This window comes from Globicephala melas, chromosome 2 (assembly GCF_963455315.2).
Source record: "Globicephala melas chromosome 2, mGloMel1.2, whole genome shotgun sequence".
Taxonomy (NCBI): domain Eukaryota; kingdom Metazoa; phylum Chordata; class Mammalia; order Artiodactyla; family Delphinidae; genus Globicephala; species Globicephala melas.
The window spans coordinates 68,312,851-68,327,139 of NC_083315.2; the positions used below are offsets into that span (position 1 = coordinate 68,312,851).

General features: G+C 45.8%; 1 protein-coding gene across 1 annotated transcript in view; it reads right to left on the reverse strand.

Annotated features, from left to right (window-relative positions):
• Nucleotides 1–13,729, reverse strand: part of SLC24A1 (solute carrier family 24 member 1) — a 35,617-nt gene extending 21,888 nt beyond the window's left edge. The window contains exons 1-3 of the mRNA XM_060294107.1: nucleotides 13,627–13,729; nucleotides 10,087–10,224; nucleotides 3,961–5,968 (exon numbers count right to left, since the gene is read on the reverse strand). Of these exons, the coding sequence (XP_060150090.1) occupies nucleotides 3,961–5,838 (1,878 nt within the window). The 5' untranslated portion in view covers nucleotides 5,839–5,968; nucleotides 10,087–10,224; nucleotides 13,627–13,729. The remainder of the gene's footprint in view (nucleotides 1–3,960; nucleotides 5,969–10,086; nucleotides 10,225–13,626) is intronic.
• Between the last annotated feature and the right edge of the window lie 560 nt (nucleotides 13,730–14,289).

Consider the following 14,289-nt stretch of genomic DNA (forward strand, 5'->3'; position numbering starts at 1 on the left):
GTCTGCCAACCCCTACACTAGTCCATCCCATTCGCTTTACAGATGAGCAGCGTGAGACCTCGAAGAAAAGCAAAGTGACTTTGTAGCACTTTGCACAGTGTTCCTTTTATCAGTTACTTTTGTCTATGTCTGTCCCTTCTACTGGAAGGGACATGATCTTTTTACTTCCCACACTGCTTTTCATTTAAGTGCTTAATAATATAGGTTTGTGGAGTAGCACTGACTTGCCCAGGATAACAGGGATAGTTAGCCATGGATACTGGGTTAAGACCCAGATAAATGGATTCATAAACTGGTGATAAGGACCACCAACTAGCTGCGTAACTTTGGCAGAGTTAATTATCCTCTCCGAGCCTCAGAGTCTCCTCATCTGCAAAATGGCAATAACAATTTATTCTTGCAGGGTTGTTTTTTTTTTTTTCTTTTTTGGCCACGCTGCAGGGTTTGGGGGATCTCAGTTCCTCGATGAGGGCTTGAACCTGGGCCACAGCAGTGAAAGTCCAGAATCCTAACCACTAGGCAACCAGGGAACTCCCCTCCTGCAGGGGTTTTATGAGAAATTGTCGAGATAATGTACGTATGTCATAGGCCCTCCACAAGTATGGATCCCCTCCTTTTTCTCTATAAACTGGAGACCCTGACCTGTTAAGAGTTCCCTGAGGAAACCACCAAATACTTGTGGAGCTTCTGCTTTAGGGATGAGACGTTGGGCTCAGCACTTTGGGAGATACAAAGATTATTTCCCCCATTTAGTGGCAATGATAACCCTAACACTGTGGCCACACCTCACCCCAGGCTGCCAACAGAGGAAGGGGGAGGCCCAAGTGTCTTTCCCGTTCCTGTTTCCCTCCAAGAAGGAGCTGGCTCCCACTGCCCTCTAATTGTCTTCCCTCTGCTTAAACTTCCTGAGCACTTGTGGCTTTGATTTCTCCCCAACCCTCCTCCTTGACTCCCTACCACTCGCTCTGGCCTTTCCGCACTTCTCTCTTACTTCCTTACCTTTGGGTGTGTGGCTGACTGAATAAGCCCAGTTTCCCTGACCCCCTGCCTTCTCAAGGAGAAGCTCAAAGAAGGAACCCATTAGTCAGGGAAGAGGTGTGAACTGATAGGTCAGCATGAGTGAGCGAGCAAGGCATGTTCATTTTCATAAAGTTTCATAGTTAAAGTAAGATAATTTGCAGAGGTGAGTACACATTCTTGCATAAATCACAAAAATGAATACCAACACAGTTTACTAGATCAAAGACTGGATTTTCAGAGAACTGCTTCAAGAATTCAAACAGAATGGCTTGCCTCAGTCTGTCACTGAAGTACAGGATAATTTACCTCCCTCTAACAAGATCACAGGTCTTGGGGCAGCCAAACACAGACAGAATGATATAAGCAAAGGCAGTTACCGCTCTCTCTGGCTTTAAGAAACCTGGGGTGAAACTCCAAATCCAGATGTTTTTAAAAATCACTTCAAAATAGCTACACTTTAATTATCTGGACTAATTTTTAGAAGGTAGTTGTTAGTGCTGCAAAGTCCTAACTATAGGTTTTCAATTTTAAATAAATATAAATTTACTTTCAAGGACAGCCAGTATTTCAACCTGTTCTTTTTTTTTTTAATAATGCTGTTAATAAAATTCATACTGGGGCTTCCCTGGTGGCGCAGTGGTTAAGAGTCTGCCTGCCGATGCAGGGGACACAGGTTCATGCCCCGGTCCAGGAAGATCCCACATGCCACGGAGCGGCTGGGCCCGTGAGCCATGGTCGCTGAGCCTGCACGTCTGGAGCCTGTGCTCTGCCATGGGAGAGGCCACAGCAGTGAGAGGCCCGCGTACCGCAAAAAAAAAAAAAAAAAAAAATTCATACTGGATCTGTTTCAATAAATAGATAAGAACAGTTGTAATCAGCACTGCTCTCACTGGTTGGCAAAGAACTGCTACTAAAGGCCTTGAAGAATGTTTTAAGTAAGTTACAAATTCTCTTTTGAAATCATGATTATGCTTTACTTGCTTGGCAAGCTTTGCTTTGATGGTCTAGTTCTGACAAAAATGAAAATTGAGAATTTGCAGAGTTTAAATAAAAACAGAATTACTATGAAGGACTGGGAGGCAAGTCAAGAGGCATTTTGATGTGGACCATTTTTAAAGTCTTTATTGAATTTGGTACAATATTGCCCCTGTTTTACATTGGCCTTTTGGCCATGAGGCATGTGGGATCTTAGCTCCCCGACCAGGAATCAAACCCGCACCCCCTACGTCGGAAGGTGAAGTCTTAACCACTGGCCCACCAGGTAAGTCCCAATTTTGAAAACTGCTGGCCTAATGTATACCAAGGCATTAGATACTTTCTCAGAGAATAGTACCAGACTTCATGGCCACCCTCAGCAAAGCCTGCCCTGAGAACTTCATGAGGAGGGAGGACCCTGTTTCCTCATATTAAATGAGGTAATGCTCTGAGCCTCCCTTTCTTTTTTAAGCCTCTGGCTTCTTAAGAGCAGTCATCTGGAGGGAAATAGTACCGAATGGGGAGTTAGGATACTGGGTTCCCATTCCAGTGAGGATACCTTCTGGCTGTCCAACCCTGGGCAGGATATTTCTCCTTTTTGGGCCATCTGCAAAAATGTACTAATTGGAAGTTGGCTGACCAGATCAGAGAAACAACAGCTGTGCTGGGCTTGACAGAACGGAACTCATTTAGACACAAGACATTATCAATGAATGTTACCACTACACAGAACATTTGCATGATTAGTTGGACTCTGTCATTTCCGCCAGAGATGGGAAAGGACCTGTCCAAGGTCACATAGTTAGAGGCAGAACTGGATTAGAACCCAGGTTTCCTGACTCTCAATTCTATGCTCTGAACACCACACATACCTCAAAGTCCTAAAGGAAGTACATTTCATCTCCTTGTATCACACATCTCTGAGACACGTTGCTGAGTTTGGTCTCCATCCTGCCCACTCATCAAAACTGCACTGGATTAAGCAGCTAAATCCTTCCACTCTTTGCATGCAAAATTCTGCTCACACTAGTGGCCTGAGATCTGAAACAGGCAGGCTATGAACCAACTTTTGCCCAAACTCACCCTTTAGGAGCATGAGAGAAATGGGGGTCTGCGTTCCCTAGGGAACCCTCACTTTGGAGTCTCAAGGAACAAAATACTTGGGGATGAATTTTTAGAGATCACTTTCCCAATTAAATTTCACTATCCAGATTATTGAATCATGCAATGAATTTAGCAGGAAGGTCCCTCACAGGGGCAGAGAAATTCTTGGAAAGGAACTATGGGGTCAGAAGAATGCCCCAGAGTTGGAGCTCTCAGTCTCCAGTCAGCACAGAGAAAGGGCTCTGCACTCACGGCTGGCTTGTCAGTGGATGAGTGGAGCTCCCATCTTCAATATTTTAAAAACAAAACAAAACTCAAAAAGCCTCCTCCTTCTCAGATCCTAACCAAACTACCAGCCCCTCCAGGCCTGGAATGTGAATAAACAGGATTAAATGAAAGTGAGGGTGCTCGATAAACCCTACACACCATGCCCATTTTATCATTTTTCCCTGCCTGATATCTCCTTGGACATTCTCCAAAGCCCAGCTCAAATGTCATTTCTGAAGACCCAATCAGAACAACCCGGGTTCATCCTGGCCCCACCATCTATTTGCTGTGTGACCTTGAACAAGTGGTTTAACTTCATTAGGCCTCAGTTTCTTCCCTTGCCAACGGGGGATCCTAATAATAACCATTTTATAGGACGATTAAGGGCTGACCCAAGTTCACTCCTGAAAAAGCCCCAGCATAGAGCCTGGCAGAGAACAGGACTCTATAAATATTGAATGCATTGCAAGGGAACCAGAACACTCACTCATCTCTTGAGGTCTGACCTAGCACTTTCCATTCTTCAGTCCCTGGCTTTCCCCCACCCCTTTTGCCCAAAAGGGGGCAGAGAAGCCTGAGCCAACCTGTTCTTACCTTGCTAAGGTCCCCTAGGGCCATGACCTTGGCCACTGGCCTCCTGCTGAGCTGCTTCTTCACCCAGAGCTCAAGCTGTTTGTTCCACTTCATGGTGAACACATAGAGGGCATAGGCCAGCAGAAGCAGCAGGCTCTCCCACCAGACAATGAGGCTATCCAGGAAGAAGAGGATGAGCATCATTAGGTCAAGGATGTAGAAGGTGATGTCACGGAACAAGGGCCACCAGGTGAGGTTGAGGATCTCCCGGGAGAAGAGGGCACAAGTGCCAATGACAAAGAGGATGTTGAACACCGCAGAGCCCACTATGGTGCCGATGCCCACATTGCTATGTGAGATGAAGATGCCGATGAGGGAGGTGAAGAGCTCGGGGGCAGAGCCTCCAGCAGCCATGAAGGTAGCACCTGCCACATCCTCAGAGATCTGCAGCTTGTCTGTGATGACACCCAGGGCTGGGACAAAGTACTCGTCACAAACGATGGCCAAGGCTACAAACACATACAGCATGCCAAAGATGTGCAGGACCACCCAGCCCTGCCTCCGCTCCTTCACACTGAACAGGTCTCGGGGGTACTCTGCCTTGGGGTGGAGGTCTGGCTGCCCAGAAGGCAGTACTGAGGGACTGGGAGTCTCTGGCATCCCAGCTGTTGTCAGACTGGGGGAGGGGACAGTGGACGAGACTGGGACTGGCTCCACAACCACACAGTGATGGACCTGAGTGGTCGGACTTGCCCTGACCCTGGGAGTTGCTGGAGTGGTGGGTGCTGGTGAAGGGTTCTTCACCAGCCCCCAGAAGGTGGCTGAGGATATTCCAACGGTCGGTGCACTGGTTCTGGACGAGGGATTCCTAGCCTTCCACGCAGCAGTAGAGGCTTTGGTTTCTGTCGTGATGCTTACTGCCACCTGCCCCTCAGAGGTGGCTGCGGTGTGCTCCAGGACTGTTCCTTGGGGTGTTGTCAGGCTGTTTTTTCCCACTAACCCCCGGTGGTTGGTTGAGCTATTATTGTCCACTCTTCTGGTGGTAGTTAGGGTCTTCTCTTCTGCCACATTCCTTGGAGAAGTCAACGTGTCAGTTTCTAAGTCATTTATCAGGAAGGGCAGGCCGTTATCAGTTACTCCCTTGAGAGGAGTTGGGGTGGTTTCCCCCAATACTCTCTTGGAAGGGTTGGTCTCCAGTATTTTGTTGGTTGTCATAATTTCACTGTCTTTCACTGTTGCTCTGGGGGTGATCCCATGGCTCCTGGTCATTGTCATGAATGTGGATGGGGCGTAACTGTTCACCATCCTACCAAGTGGGGATGGGGTGTATTTCCTCACCTTTCCCCTGGCTTGAGTTGGGCGGTAGCTCTTCACTTCTCCCCTGCGTGTTGCTGGGGTATAATTATTTACCACTGGTCTGCCTGAAGTTGGAGGGTAGTGATTCAGTGCTCCACTGGGTGTGGCTGGGGTGTCTTCCTTCACTTTTTCTTTGCGGGCTGCTGCTGGGCTGTCGCTGCTCTTGGGTGTTGCTGGAATGACGTTGGCTATTCTTCTAGGTATACTGGGGGTGTTCTCCATTGTTACACCAGGTGTTGTTCCATCTCTGCCTACTGTGGCTTGGGGTGCCCATGTCTCAACCTCCATCTCAGGGCTAGATTTTGGAGGGTCACTGCTCACCATCATCATCTCATTGTTGGAAAGGTCCCGGCTGGCTAGTTTTACAGGGTGTTGGGAAGAGACTGCTGCCCACAGTGAGGGGAGCCCCCGGGGGCTCCTCAGGTACTGGTAGGTGGAACCCATGATCAGCATTCCCAATAGGAAGAGGAGGCGCCTCCAATGAAGCCGCTTTGGCCAGAGTAACCGTCTCTCCTGCACTCCCATCCTGATCAATTTCCCCATGATGGCCAGTTATGCCTGGTTACAGAAGGCCTCTCATTCTGTCCACTGAAAGATGGGGGCTGCTCTGGGATTTAGATTAGAAATCAGAGAAGATTTCTCCATGAAGCCCAGCCAGGCGGTAACCACAAACCTAGAAAGAAGAAAAAAGAAGAGGTTATTTGCTCCTAAAAAGAGAGCTGGGATCCACCAAACCCTCATCTGGAAGAGTGACTATTCACACAGGGGCCTTTGTAGTGAAAGGCAGTTGTTTCTGCTGGAACAAAACAACCCCTGCCCCCTGCTCCAGGGGGCAATGTCTCCTCATGGGAAAAAGAGCATCTTGGGGTCCTCTTTGCTGTATAGGCATGCCAGCAACCCAGGTTCCTGAGCTGGGTCTACCCAGCCCTCCTAGGGATCCTTGCAAGAGGTCTGCCCACACTCTGCAGGTCCAGTCAGAGTTGCTGGGAGCTCAGTCATCTGTAGCTGGTGTCCCAGGCCACAAATCTCACCTTATCCAAGGCAAAAGGGAAGTAAGGAGATATGATTTTAAGCTTTAGACAGAAAGGGGCAGTAGTGGAAAGCAATACAAGGCTCTATGTGTTTTTACTGGACTGATTTTAAAATGATTCCACCATCATTCAGAGAGGACAAAGCTTAAAATTTAACGTCATGAAGCTTCCCAGACAGTGTGTGGTGTCATGGGAGGAACATGGGGAATAGAGTCAAAGGCTAGGTTCCCAGATCTGCTGCTTACTAGCTGTGTCACCCCGGACAGGCTGAACCTCAGTGCTTCATCTGTAAAATGGGCATGATAACATATGCACTGATTATGCAAAGATTATCTCTGAAAGGACATCTGGAAAAGGGAAACTAATGGTCAGGGATCAGAGGGAGACTTACTTTTCAGTATATCCTATTGTTCAGTCTAACTGTTTAACCTTTTTATCCTGTGCATTGTATAATATTTTAAATTTAATTTCATAGAAATAGTAATAACAATACCCATCTATGTAAATAGTAATAACAATAGCTATGTCACAGGAATGTTAGGAGAGTAAAAACACATCTGGTCTGGGAAAAGCATTGTACAGAATCAATGCCCCGTAGGGGTTAGTTTTACATAAGGACTCAGGAGGGAAAAACATTTAAGGCCCTCAAAGAATTCTCAATTTATAAAGAAGGGCAGAGAAGCCCAGCCCAACTAAATATGAAATCTCTAATCAATGTCCACAGGTTATTACAAAACAATAACTAGAAATGATCAGTTTTGCATAAGAAGTAATATATTACAAGTTAGATGAATAACCCATAGAATCTTAGGTCATCAAAGGTGGAAAGAATTACTGACACTGTTTAATGCAACTCCCCATTTGAGACATGAAGAAACTGAGGTCCAGAGACATGTGACTTGCTCAACATCACACAGCTAGTGAGCAGCAGTGCAGATGAGCTTTCTAAAGTCCCAGTCTTTCCAGCATACCACACTAATTAGCAATGCAAATACAACTGTCTTAAAAAGCAAAATAAGTATGGAATAAGTGAATTTCCTTCTTTGTCCTTGATTCCTATCATTGTCTTTCCACCATCTCCCTGTCTATCTAACCCTCGCCATATACTCAACACTCTGAATCTCCAAAAGAAACTTTGGAGAGTATCTCTTTCTGGTGTGCCACTGTTATGTAACAGAGCTGAGCTGGCACCCCAGCTGATCCCTCCTACCTAATCATATCATTTACCTTCAAACCTGGACATCTGGGTATCTTCTCAGTTCTGGAAACTTGTCAGAATCCAGGGTCTCAAAGAGTGAGTCTGAAGCTGTACAGCAGGGAACACCCCATCTCCTGCTCCCAGCTCCCCTATGGAATCCTAATTCAAGGCAGGGTCAGGTATGAAGGGCATCTCAGGGGAAGGATATCCAATCCCTGCTAATCCCCGCCTCTAAGAAGCTTATCAGGGCATTGTACAAGTTCTGGGTCCCACTGTCTCTGCCAGAGCCTGAGAGAGTAGATCTTCCCCCAAAGACAGATGGATTCTCTGTGGGCCCCTCCATTCAAGGGGGAAACTGGGGGAACTTCTCAAACTAATTTCTAAGCTCTGAGAATGAGAGATGATCCACAGTTTCCGGAAAGATTTGGAAAGATTCTGAAGGCACTCTGTGGGAACCAAGAGAAAGTGCCTGAGGCTTAAAAGATCAGAAGACCTCAGTTAGCACCAGGCTCTGTTTGCTACTGTGTGATTCTAAATGTAATTTAAATGTAAATGGAGAGATAATAACACCTGTCCTACCTATTTGAAGGGTGGATGTGACAATCAAAGTTAAAAATAAGGGAATATCTACTCAATTTTGCTGTAGAACCTAAAACTGCTCTAAGAAATAAAATCTATTTTTAAAAATGAGGGAATGTGAGAGAAATACTTTACAAACTTTAAAGCATTTCACACATGAAAAATATTTTATTAGGCCTAAGGGAAATTCTTGAGGGAGAGGGCACTGACAGATCTCCCCAGTGCAGGCTGGGACATACTGTCAACTGAAATAAAATACACAACCTAAAAGTAAATAAAACCAAATGTTTTATTTGGGGCATTACTGAGGACTTAGGCCTGGAATACAACCTCTCAGATAGCTCTGAGGGACTGTTCCAAAGAGGTAAGGGAGGAGCCAGGATATACAGGAGCTTTTGCCAAAAAACCCCAGGTAGTCAAACACCAAAATATTACTGCTAGTTAAAGAAAAACCAGACATCTCAAGTTGAGTTAACTGATTTTCTATATATGGGATGATGCAAGAGTCTGGGCTTAATGAAATTATTCCTTTGATATGCACCTTACTTATGGGGGTGGGGGCAGCTTAAGTGCCTGATGGCTTGATGGCCACAACATGCTTTGCTTACTGATATGGCAGGTGACATTATTTGTCCACAGCACTTCCTCTTGGTCATAAATTCAACCAACATTTGGGAGGCATTTTATGACCAATTTTGTCTCATGGCTCTAGGAAGTGGTTCCTGGATCAGGCAAAGATTCTGTTGATAGGCCACTCAATGTGCTACTTTTTGGATCAGGCCCTATTGATAATCTAAAATTCTCTGGAATAGGCTGGCGGTCCAGTGGTTAGGATTCGACGCTTTCACTGCTGGGGACCGGGTTCGATCCCTGGTCGAGGGACTACGATCCCACAAGCCGCATGGCACAGCCTAAAAAAAAAAAAAAAAAAAATTTCTCTGGATCTCCTGTCTTACTAGTCTATTATGATCCAGGAAATATTTTCTGCTTCTTCCCATACCTAGAGTTGCACTATTACGATTATTCTACATAAAGTTTTACAATTTAAAAGATCCATTGTTTGGCCACTGACGAGTAGTATTTTAATAGCGACTCAAACCAGTAAGATGCAAGGGGCATCCCCATAAGAGAGTGCAAAAGATGTAGCCGCCACAAAATCTAGAAAGTTTACTCCCAAAAACAGTCTAAGAAAGTAAAGGGCCTTCATTGTACAGGTGGATGCAATGAAGGTTAAGATGACAAAGGCCCCTTCTTGGCTGGGACCCCTTATGACAAATTTCCCTGAGAGCTGGCACAGCCAGACCAAAAACAACAATAAAAAACTGCTCAGAATCCCAGTCTATTCGACTGGCTGTCAAATGTACACCATATGTGTACCGCCCAGATGGCAGAGACCAAGCTCTCAAAACACACACACACACACACACACCCCTCTAAGAATATCAGGTAGAACCTTCACATCTCAAAGACACAAGGAGAGAACTGCAAGTTCTCCCTAGAAGGGCTTTTATTTCTTTAAGGTCAGAATTCTGAAAAAACGTTTTATCAAGCTGGCTTTCTCTAACTTAACTGCTTACACAATAAAAAGCCCCATATTGGCCATTTTCAGGGAGAGATTTCCTTTAATTCCCAATTAAGTAAGTACTTGTAGCTAAGTTTGTATATACATAAACCTGGCTGGGGTATTAGTTGGAGGCTGGCTTTCTGATGCCCCTCATTTAGGAAAGATGTTAGGCCAGTCTCTTACCTAATCACCCAGTTTAGACAGCTCAGTGTCACTCAACTGAGCAACCTAGTGTCTTTCAACCAGGCTCCCCTAGTATCTTTCAGCTGGGAGGTACTTTTTCCCAATGTCTTTCAACCAGGTCCCCACCCCACCCCATATCTTTCAACTGGGTAGCCAGGTACCTATTGTACACTGCCAATTAAAACTCAGGAACATCAACCAATAATCGGGAGATCTGAGAACCAGGAGAGACTCACCCAAATTCATCTGGACTCTCCAAGGAGGCGAATGGGCACAAGAGGCCTCTGCTGGTACCAAGGCTCTGGTTCCTCCTAGAGTTCAGGTGACGGAGGGAAGTCTGCTCTGGGTCCCTTTAAGGTCACCCAAACTGTCAACTGAAAAAAAAAAAAGCACAACCTAAAACTTGAGAATTATGTTTTATTTGGGGAATTACTAAGGACTTAAGCCCAGGATACAGCCTCTCAGATAGTTCTGAGGGACTACTCTGAAGAGGTAAGGGAGCAGCCAGGACACACAGGAGTTTTTGCAGAAAACCCAGGTAGTTGAACATCAAAAGATTACTGCTAGGGCTTCCCTGGTGGAGCAGTGGTTGAGAGTCCGCCTGCCGATGCAGGGGACACGGGCTCGTGCCCCGGTCCGGGAAGATCCCACACGCCGCGGAGCGGCTGGGCCTGTGAGCCATGGCCGCTGAGCTGAGCCTGCGTGTCCGGAGCCTGTGCTCCGCAACGGGAGAGGCCACAACAGTGAGAGGCCCGCGTACCGCAAAAAAAAAAGATTACTGCTAGTTAAAGGAAAATTAGACATCTCAAGTTAATGAGTTTAGTGTTTTTCTATGTATGGGAAGATGCAAGCATCTGGACTTAATGAAATTATTCCTTTGATATGTACCTTAAGTATCTAGGGCCAGGAGCCTGTTTATCTCCATCCTGAGTTCCCCTCCGGCTGCACCACTGGGAGGGAGTGTGGGGCAGCTGTAGTGGCTGATGACTTGACGGTCACGTCATCCTTTGTTTACTGATATGGCAGGCAACATCCTTTGTCCACAATCCCAAGATACCTGAGGAATTGTGCGTCTAGCTCATGGCGGGAGCTGACTGATATGGGAGTGGAGCAAGGCAGTGGGGGCAGGGGGTGTCTCATGATCCTACCCACTCACCTGGAAACCATTTCAATCATTCAGCTAACTCTGCCTGATACTTACTGATTGCTCCTCTTTCCCTTCTCTGTTTCCCCCAAGGTACAGGGATAGCATGCTGCTTTGATTACTTCCATCTGAAATATCAGGTAATCCCTCACAGCTTCATCCCTGCCCTATTTCACCCTGAGTGAAGGTACCCAGACCCCTCTGCTGAAGCACACAGTGGCGCTCACTCTCTGTGGAAGAGCTGTCTTCATCTCTGGGTGTCCAGGGGTCACTCTGGGTGTTGTAAGCCTGGGTAGAGGGGCTGACCTCTGCTAGTTACCACATCGTTGCCTCTTAAGAGTGCTGCAGGCAAAACCAGATCTAGTTACACCAACTGTCTAACACAGTCACAGTTTGGTTCAGAAAGATGGAAAAAGGAACCCAATTCATGAGGGGAAATTATGAGTGATCTTTTTTTTTCTAGAATAATTCCTCTATTTTTACATTATATGTGCAATATAGAAAATTCAGGAGAGGACTTCCCTGGCAGTCTAGTGGTTAAGACTCCACACTTCCAGTGCAAGGGGTGTGGGTTTGATCCCTGGTCGGGGAACTAAGATTCTGCAGGCCGCCATGTGGCACGGCCAAATAAAAAGAAAATTCAGGAGAGGAAAAATACTCAGAAAAGGATTCCTTTCTCTCATACACTCCTAACTGTTACCAAGGAGTTCTTTCTAGCGTCTAACCTAACTCCCAACTGTTGGGGGCAAACCTGGTTCCTTATGTCTTGTTCTCATGGGGTTATGGCACACTTTGAAATTCAACAGGCTATAGAAAAGTTTGCTGCTCAACCAAGAGTGGAAGCATTGTCTGTACCAGTGGTGTGAGTTTAGGCAAGAATTTAACTTCTCAATGACTGTAAAATGAGGGTGATAATGACACTACTTGCTTGGTAGGCTTATTGTAAGAATTAAGTTATATGTTAATATGTAAAACACATTAACAGTGGTGGTACCGTTGTTGTTATTCTGCTTTTGGAGATCATAGTCAGACTGTGTTGGTGGGAAGCAGATCTCCATGCATTCCATTGTGACAACGCTTTACTGTGTAATAACCTGATTAATGTTCGCATTAATCTCTTACTAGCAGGTGAGCTCCTGTCTTAATCACGGCTGAAACCCCAGAGTCCAGAACGGTGTCTGGCACTCAAAAAATTTATTTGTTGGGGCTTCCCTGGTGGTGCAGTGGTTAAGAATCCGCCTGCCAATGCAGGGGACACGGGTTCAAGCCCTGGTCCAGGAAGATCCCACAGGCTGTGGAGCAACTGAACCCGTACACCACAACTACTGAGCCTGTGCTCTAGAGCCCGCAAGCCACAACTACTGAGCCCGTGTGCTCCAACTACTGAAGCCCACGTGCCTAGAGCCCGTGCTCTGCAATGAGAAGCCACCACAATGAGAAGCCTGTGCACTGCAATGAAGAGTAGCCCCCTCTCGCCACAACTAGAGAACGCCCCGCGTGCAGCAACGAAGACCCAATGCAGCCATAAATAAATAAATAAATAAATAACTCTGTGCCTCTGTTTAAAAATAAATAAATTAATTAATATATTTGTTGATGGACTGAAAATGTACATCCCAGTGAGGAGATGCTCAGAGATGGAGCACCTGAGCTACACATGTGTGGGGTGGGGAGATGCCCACTCATAAAGGCTCACGGCCTTTCAGAGATCAGACTGCTGGAGAAAGACCAGCACCACCAAGGAGGGGAAGCTGATCTGCTTTTTCTATAAAGTTGTCTTATTTTATCCTCTCCCTGGAACAGGGTGGCAGGACAGGTGAGGTAAATCTAGCTGTGACTCTCACAATAATATCGGGGGCTGAGGAAGGCAGGGCTTTGGGGCTGGGCAGGATGGCAGGTAGGCCTTTCCTCTCCCACCCTCTGCAGCTCAAGGCCTTTCCCATGGTTCTATTAGAACAGGAGGGAGAAGGAATTAGGCTTTGCACCTGACACTAAGGGTTTGTGGTTGAGGCTGGTTTATTTCTGGGCCTACCTCAGGAGTTGATATCGACCCTACAGTTGCATGGTGGAATTAGACAAGATTTGGCAGGGGGTGCAAAATCCAATGCCTTCAGGGCCTGGGTGGATAAAATTAAGCTAAATCAGCTCTATTCAAAGTCAGCGGAGAGTAATAAGGGCTGTGTCTGGACAGAGAATGAATGACCCATCTATAAGCATTCCAATGTAAAACAGTTTAAAAATATTAAAGGCAAACAAAATGGGGCTAGGGGCTGAATTTGACCTTCCAGTACTTTGCAAACTCTAATAAAGTAACAAATCTGACCAGGAGCAAGTCTCCAAAGGTCTCTCATTCTCAGGTTCCTCACTTATAAAACCAAGAATGACGAACTTCCTCATGGGGTTGCTCTAAGAGGTACAGTGAGAACTTGTGTGGAAGCACTTGGATCTGTCAGATACTGAACTGTGTCATAGTTCGAGAGCTTTTGTTTATATTGTTTTAATTGTTTATATTATATCATTTATAGGATTTCTTTTAAATGACTGTGCAGTTGTCACTAGTGGAAATGAGCAAAATAAGCCCCCAAACATCCCATGACATTTCATCTCTCCAAGCCAGTGGCTGGAGCCATACCTGAAGCAGGGAATTGCAGGGGGTGACACTTCATTTTGGTAAGTAGTTCAGAGACAGGGTTTTGGCTTCACAGTCAGGTACCCATCCCGAAGGGCCTGGGGTCTAGAGGAGAGATCAGACAGGCTCTATCAGAGGGCTTCAGTGTGGCCATGCAGGAATCCACACAGTACCAGAACAATTAACAACTCCTCTCTAAGTGAGTGTGAAACAGCCCACAGAGTAAAACTCACCCTGTCAAATCTGATTTTACAAAGGAATGTCAATTGAAGCAATAGTGAGGGGTTTTTTTTTGGCTTATCAATTAAAAAGGACTAAAAAATTTAATATCCAGTGCTGGTGAAGACACTGGGGATAGAGGGTAAATCTGATACAGCAGCACAGTGATGCTGTTAAACTGTAAGTGAGATCATGGTCTCTATACTCCAAACTTTCCAGTGGCTTCCCACCTCAGAGGAAAAGCTCCAACGATGGTCTGCCAGCATTGCTTGTAGGGCAAAAACTGAAATCTATCTAAACATTGATGGAAAACTGGTTACATAAATGATATCACATCTTTCCAATAGTCAATTACATAGCAATTAAAAGGAATGAATATACACACTCACACACACACACACACACGCACATAGGTAGAAACAACTTTGCAAAGACTATGTAAGAATA